The sequence below is a fragment of the Aegilops tauschii genome, chromosome 7, assembly GCF_002575655.3.
Source record: "Aegilops tauschii subsp. strangulata cultivar AL8/78 chromosome 7, Aet v6.0, whole genome shotgun sequence".
In the NCBI taxonomy this organism is placed as follows: Eukaryota; Viridiplantae; Streptophyta; class Magnoliopsida; order Poales; family Poaceae; genus Aegilops; species Aegilops tauschii.
This window is the reverse complement of record NC_053041.3, coordinates 567,108,992-567,116,510: the sequence shown is the minus strand read 5'-3', so window position 1 is coordinate 567,116,510 and position 7,519 is coordinate 567,108,992. Positions and strand designations below refer to the sequence as shown.

At 45.4% G+C, this 7,519-nt stretch overlaps 1 protein-coding gene and 1 long non-coding RNA gene across 6 annotated transcripts; one reads left to right on the top strand and one right to left on the bottom strand.

Moving 5' to 3' along the window:
• Positions 1–1,085: 1,085 nt before the first annotated feature.
• On the bottom strand, positions 1,086–3,066 carry LOC109742743 (putative FBD-associated F-box protein At3g50710). Its single transcript, XM_020301842.4, has 3 exons — positions 2,013–3,066; positions 1,777–1,911; positions 1,086–1,668 (listed from the first exon to the last, which is right to left on the bottom strand). The coding sequence occupies exons 1-3, from the start codon at positions 2,919–2,921 to the stop codon at positions 1,303–1,305; spliced, it is 1,410 nt and encodes a 469-aa protein (XP_020157431.1). The 5' UTR covers positions 2,922–3,066; the 3' UTR covers positions 1,086–1,302.
• Positions 3,067–3,185: 119 nt separating this feature from the next.
• LOC120968185 (uncharacterized) lies at positions 3,186–6,857 on the top strand. 5 transcript variants are annotated; one of them, XR_005762386.3, is made up of 5 exons: positions 3,198–3,705; positions 4,560–4,659; positions 5,020–5,118; positions 5,912–5,978; positions 6,430–6,857. It is a non-coding gene; the product is annotated as an uncharacterized lncRNA (long non-coding RNA). The 5 variants fall into 5 exon arrangements; XR_012189699.1 differs by having other exon boundaries at positions 3,186–4,664; XR_006666390.2 differs by having other exon boundaries at positions 3,190–4,659; positions 6,396–6,857.
• The last annotated feature ends 662 nt before the right edge of the window (positions 6,858–7,519 follow it).

Here is a 7,519-nt window from a genome sequence, read left to right as displayed (position 1 = left end):
AAAGAGGCCGTGGTTTCGACACCAAAGAGCCCGTGGCGTTTCGGCTCCAAGCCACGGCGGTTCCGACCATGCGGATTGTTGGGCGAAACAAAAGCCACAAGGCCTAACACCACATTTTTTTAACCCTATATATATACTTGCTCTGAAAACACCATAGCTTCACAGTAGGTCACAAGGCTTCCTGCAAATCCTTTCAGCCTGTGGGAAAGATCGCATGTCCAGCAACAAAATGCAAGTCAATCTCATCGAAACACTACTCACAAGACCCTTGAGAGAAGAGGCTACCGCAAAAGCCTAGTCTTGCAACAATAAAACTATAAAAACTAAATCTCTGTGTCAGCAATGCAGAAAAACAGCTTTCTCTTTCCTTTTGGCAAACGGCAATGCAGAAAAACAAGTTGATGCGCGCAAGCGGCACACACGACACGAGGATAACCATCGGCCGAAACCAACATCATCTTCAGGTCCTTAAGCCCAAATGCCCAATCTAACGCTGTTTCTTGGTACAGGAAAGGGTAAAATTACTTTGCAAATTCGTAAAAGATGGCGATCGAATCATTTCAGTAAACTCGAACTTTGGATGAAAGATCAACTACCAGGCTAGTAGGCGACTATACCAAGATGCTGAGCGGGGCGGGAGGGGAGGTAGGAGGATCAGTTACCAAGATGCAGGTCCTTCAGCCCAATCTAATGCTGTTTCTTGGATGAAAGATCAATTACCAAGATGCAGCATTCAGTCCTGGACTCCCCCAGGGCTGATGAGGATCAGTAGCAAAACTTGAGCCTGATAGACAATAACAGAAACCTCTCCTTCCTAGCTAGAAATGCATAGGGGCCTAGCCTGCAGGTTGACCTTTGTAAGCATCAAACAGATTCTGTATGAACACTCGAAGAAAGCTAAATCAGCAAGCAAACATCTCGCGCTTTTCTATGTGATAACTGAAAAGACAATGAAGTTTTCGACACAGGGATGTGTTCCTAGCACAGCTTAGGCAGAGCAAAGCCATAAACAATTGTGCAGGATAAGACCCTAGGAGGATGGGGCTACCACTTACAAGCTGTCTCCAGGTACAAATTCAAAGTCATATGAAATTTTCACAGTGCATTCTTTTTGCATCTAAAAGCATCTCTTGCAGTTTTAACAGGGGTACCTTCATAAGGTACTTGAATTACAGAGGAACCTTAGACTAGAAAAAAGAGCAGGTCTATGCGGAAGACAGTGCAATTATTCGACATCAACATCGCCTGCAAAACAAGCACAAGACCCCTAAGAACAGCGCAATCTTCAGGCATCAACCCTGTCTATAGCTGTTCGAAGGGGTCAGCCACTGACAAATCATGGATATGCCTGCGGAGATGAATCGCAGTATTGCGATATCTGCTATTGAATTCAAATAGGGCATCTCGAGAAGCTCTGTTTTCCACTCGTAGCAGCGTGTGTTGATAAGCCAGCGATACATCGTTTGTGGCACCATATATTCCTTCAAATTCAATTTTGTTTAGCACCTTTGCATTCAAAACAAAGAACTTGGCAAACTCAAGCTGTTTATCATGGCCCACGAATGTTTCAAACACCACGGTTTTGAGATGGGTTTGAAGGCATTCAATTGGATATAGTCGGTCATATTGAGGCTCGATTTTTGCATCCGTCTCGTAGTGTTTGTGAAACTGCAAAATGGATATTAAGAATCTGTCAAGCGTCTCTGTATTGAAGCAGTAGCAAACAGGATGTCAATAAAATCAGAAGTTATAAAGCAAGCAAAGATGAGCACTCACAATGATATAGAGCTTCTCGAGACAGGGGAACCTCCTAAGGATATTAAGAACTCCATCCAATGCATACCCGGAACACCTAAGAGCCAAAATCTTGACGGTGTGCATCGAGTTTGCCAAGTCGGCTGAACTCGCTCCCTGAAGAAAACAAACAATGAACATCGAAAAAATAGTTATCTCCGTGTAGGAAACTAGCTAGGAGTGCCAAATGCAAGGTTCAAGGATGATGCTGGTGCTACCTGGGAGACTAGGAGGAGCTTGGAGACGACAGGTAACAAAGGGCCCAATATCACCAGTTTAGGCGCACAAATTACCCGGATAGTACCACAATTTTCTCGGATACCAAAAGGCATTAGTATCCTCACAAGGCGAGGCGCATCCTCGATGACCAGCTCTGCTTTACCAGAGGTGTCACGGAAGCATATACTCCTAAGAGTAGGCGAGCGAACATGGAGGCAACACGTGCCAAGAACGTTGGACATGTGTAAGCTCTCCAAGGCACGGCAAGCAGGGAGCAGTCCGCGGAAGACGTCCGCTGAGATGTAAACGGAGATCAAGGAGAGACGCTGGAGGAGGTCAAAGCCCATGGACGGCACCATCTCTCGGGGCAAATCACAACAGCTGATCTTGGCAGCTAGGAGGGTAGGCGCAGAGCGGAGCGCCGATGGCGGCAGCGGGTTTCTCCCCGGATTACGTTCATCGCAGAACGCGTAGCCGACATCGAGCTGCTGAAGGTTGGCGAGGGCTCGGGAGCGGAACCAGGTCTCCGCCTGGTCGTGGAGGTCGCCGGGGCAGAGGCCGTGGAAGCAGAATCGGCGGGCGGGGCCAGGATGCTGGGAGATTACCTCGGAGGCGGCATCGGGGAAGACGGAGGAGGTGCGGATGGGGACGCCGGGGCCGGGGTGACGGGTGCGGACCTCGAGGTTGAGAGGCGCGGCGCTCCACAGGGGGCGCCATCGGCGGGAGAAGACCTGCGTCCGGCCGCCGTCCTTGGTGGGGAGGAGGGAGATGATGGTGCAGAGGACGGCATCGGGGACCTTGCTGATGAAATCGGCGGCGCTCTCGTCGGAGTCGCCACACCGCGCCGTCTTCGCTGCGGTCCCATGGGATTCCCCCTGGTTGGCCACGGGCGGTGCGGCGGCCTCCATGGCCGGCGGCTAGCGGGACGGCAGATTTGGCCGCAATGCTCCACCCGCCGGCGCACTAGAACGGATGGGGAAATGGGGAATGGAGTGGGGAGGTAGGGAGTGAATCCAGAAACAAGCATAGCAGGAGCCACCCAGCCTCCTCGCCGCTCCGGATTCCTGACCGTCGTATCTTTGTCTTGATGCGTTCTTGACGGTAGGATCTCCCTCGAGAGAGATCTCGGCTGTTGGATCAAACCGGATCACTGCTACAATGAATAGTAGCTTCCATCCGGTTTTTCTTACTGGTTTTGTTTACTCCGGAATTACTTTGCCGCCTCGCTGATGCGTGGGGTCGATTCCTGGTGGGTCGCGCCTATCGGTTGCCGTGGCTGGCATGGTGTCTTGTGTGCCCCGTCGTCGCGCTCCAGCAGTAAAAGATCTTGTGCCACCGCCTGTGATTTCGTAGCCCCGCCGAGCGTATTTTCGTCTTTCCACCTTTTGCCTGTGTGCGTGGTTGGCCTGGTTGGCCCGTGGTTGGATGAGGGGAGGGGGCGTGCCTAACACACTCATGAAACTCTCTCGCTCGCCCAGATTTTTTCCTCTCTCGTACTTCTCTCGCTCGATCCTCACTGTTGCCGCCTCGATTGCCAGCCGATTCCGGCTGCTCCGGTGAGGTGCGGCGCCACCCAACACACACATGGCTACTCCTCGACGAGCTCTACTAGCTTCACCTCGTCGATCTAATTTTCCTCGCCTCCTGTGGTCGCCCCCATCGATGTACCTTGCCAGGGTTTCGGTGGTGGAGGTGGGCCTCGCCTCCGACGGCCACCTGCTCGTTGCCCCGGTTTTCTGTTTTAGACTTATGGTTTTCTCTTCTAATTGTGTCTTAATCTTGAGCTTTTTGTACACTGTTTGGGATTAGATGATGACTATGAATGTGGGCAATTTGTTTCTTGATTGTGTCTTCGGTGGATGTACCAATTACAATATTGGCATGGCTGCATCTTTCTTATATTCATTTAGATGCTTTGTTCACTGCACAGAGCTAATTTTTGTTGTTCACAACTAAAGCTCTTATGGGTTGCACTGCTGCAGCTTATACTAGATGATACAAATGTGTGCTCCATAGCTTTCTGTCCAATTATATTAGCATCTCCTGTGTGTTCTGTAATATTTTACATTTTTGGGCTTGTGTTGTGGCTTACCAAGTCTAATGTTTGTATTGGTTTTTTCCATTTTTTGTGTGGAATTGGCCAGTTCATATGAAGCAAATGAAAGGCATGCAGTACCTACATTGACAGGCAGCATGAGTTATTACATATTGTTGTGTAATGTATGAAATACCAAATTCACTTACTCAACATATATCTGTCTCGCTCCTCCTTCCGTAGTTAAACCTTTTTGGTTAAGTTTTGCAGTCATCACCTCATCTTCTGCCTTGCAATATTGTCTCTGTTTGATCAAAGTGCATGAATCTCTGGACACCATAGGCATCTTAGAATTGATAGTGTTGTGCATGACTACACGTTGTTGCAAAAATATTCCTGAAATTGATGCTAGCTCCATCTATTTGTTGTTTCCATGTAATTGCAATGCACTCTTTTCGAGCTTCGCTGTTCAGGAATTTATCATCGCTTGTGTTTTCTTGTGGCTTGGCAGAGGTGTCGTTGTTGGTGGTCAAGCAGCTGATGTAGAAGATTCATAGAGAGATTTGTCGGGTGGATGCCGGCATCCTCGCCGCCGTCCGGTCCGGCAGCAGGTTTGGTATTGTAATATCTATGCTCTTTGCGTTAGTACAGGTTAAATATGGCCAAACTGATGTGTGAAAATGTGCCTGAACCTTCTATATTAAATTTTTTTAGATTTACTCAGCAGTAACATACAAGTGGTGGGTGGTCCTTTTCTATGTTGCTAGCTTTAGAAAATTGTGGTAGCTACCCGTCCTCCTATTTTCAACTGGATATAGTCCAAATATATTTGTTTCTATTTCCAACGGCTCTAAACATGTTCCTTAATATCTATAAGCATACGAAGAAGATAACATTTGTTTGTTCTTTGGACTGAAGAAATTTACATAGGTTATTGCAGTAAATGCTTACTTTTTTCTCCCCATGGCCAGGGCACTGCTTGTAAAAAGAGGAGGCAAGCTGAAGAGGAAGTTTGGAAGAAGGAGAGCAATCGTGCGCAGTTCTAACTGCCTCTTCCTCCTGTTGCTAAGGTAAGCTATACACATACACCGGACCGACGTGATTGTTTCAAGAGATTCTAGAATTTTTGCTCAAAGGGCTACTATTTGCATGTTGAAGTTATCCCTCCACAATCCATTTCATTGTACTTCTCTAGAAAGATAATATGATCTCCATATAGGATTACTCAGCAGAGTTGTTTCTTTATGTTCTCTTATTCAAATATTGAAGGCTCCAGGTTTCAGAAAATCAAACTCAGGTTCACTATACAATTTGTCATGTGCTTATGCTTGAATTGGAGGCGAAGTCTCAGTGTATCAAACTGCATAGTGAAAAACAGATACACACACGACTGGATGGGAATGAATAGCATCTATTGTGTGTTTTAGGAATAGGCTCTCTTATTTTGCAACAAGAAATTTGCTCCAAGCTCTGTGATCATCCCCATGCTACAGCTGCCGCCTGCAGGTAGCATCTCTATTTTTCATTTTTCTCTACCTTAGTTTGTGCTTGCTATGTTCCAGTGTTTATATAGCAAGATAATCAATGTCTTCGGAAAGCCTCCAAACTGTATTTGATATATGGGCGATTTATGATTGAAGAATTTATGGCCCACTCCCTCTTTAAAGCTTAGTCAAATAAGTCTAATATTCTCCTCTACCCCTGCTACTAGAAAAATCTTATATTTTTAATATATAATCTTTGCCTTGTGTTGTGTACCACTTCTATGTTGTGCACCTTCTTCTTTATTTCCCTTTAGTTTGCATGTATTATTTCTTCGCATGAGCGACAGTTTTAGACTGACAACTTAACCTCTTCGTCCAGAACCCCGCCTCCCGCAGGAGCAACCATGCCTACTGCTTAGCTCAAGTGGGAGTGTTTCTGCTTTTAGGTACGTTGACAACTGTGATTAAGGATCGCGTTCCAGTTCCATGTTTATCACCCAGTTTTTTAAGATCTGCAGAGTATGCATGAATTAAACTACCCAGTTAGGCTACTGAAATTAAGCTTGTTGTCTGACAGGGAATTGTGTGTTGGGTTGGGGAGTAGCATTTTTTATTTTTGCTGAATAGGAGGAAGCACATTTAGCTTATTATTCCACCAATGTTAAAGCTACAACACTTGGATAGCGAAATCATAGAACTCTACAAAGAGTATGTTGTGACTGTCTCCTTACTCAATTCCCGGGGAGAGATAATCCTCTTCACATTGTTTCGGCTTTTGAGACCAGTGTCAAGCTCTTGATACTTTTAAGTTTATACTGCACTTCACATAAAAATAACTGGGCATATGTTTTTTTATTCAGCAGAGTGAACATCTATACTTGGATGCTTTTTCCACAGGCATCTCACTGTTGACTTGATTACTGATGGAAGGATCTCCATGCCGATTGCTGTTGGGAATCATTTGCCTCTACACCGATGACCCTCTCATGTTGTATTATACAATGAGCTACAATGACGTCCTCCATCGACAGCTATTTGAACCTCAGTGCAAATTCTTCTGTAAAAATGACTCGCATCAAGTCTTTTGCACTTTCCTCTTGACTTTCTAAATGGGGATCATATTATGTGTAATTGCTTTCTTTGAGGTATATCAATGGCCATGGAGTTCCTTTTATGTGTCATCTCCTTCACACCTTTCTATCCTGAAATTTATATGGTGTACTACTGAGCTATCTGGGGTTGGTCCTGATTGGGTTGACATGTGGCATGTAACTAAACTTATTTGTACTGGACCATTATTGTTATATAACTATCTATACCTCTTTTGGTTAAGTTCCCATCAAAAGTGAGGCATTATAAATGTCTATATTTTTTGGGTGGGTTCATGGATGGTGCTTTTGTGTAACCTATATCTTGCTATGCTCTATTTTATATGCGATGCTCAAGTTTCTTTCTTACCAGGTTGGATATGGCTGCACCGGCAGGGGTGTGGCAAGCCGTATTTCCTACCAGGTTCAGTATGACCGCACCCGGTAGGGGTGCGGGGGTGCAGCAAGCCACACTTACAATCTAGTTGTTATGGACAGGAAAGCTAGGGCTGGCCAAACTGACACTTCATACCTGCTCTCTTTGTTTGCGTGGGAGAAAACTTTCGAAATTTCGCTTGAAATTCATGGGATTTATGAATTTCGGTAGGAGACGGGAAATGATTATCATGGTTAAAAAATAAATCAATTTGAAAAATACCATTGTTTTTTATTTTGATAAAGGACGGATTTTATTGACTCAAAATGTTGCACAAAAGAATACAAAATAATAAGAACACACCAGACCCTCCATGATTAGAAATTCAGCGCAACAAGGAGCAAAGTCATGCAAGACTGAAACTTTACCTAGGTGGAAGAAAAAAACTCCGAAGCGATCAAAACAGCGGTCAACAAACTACAACAACGATCATCTGCACCAACCATCTCTTGACATTACAAAG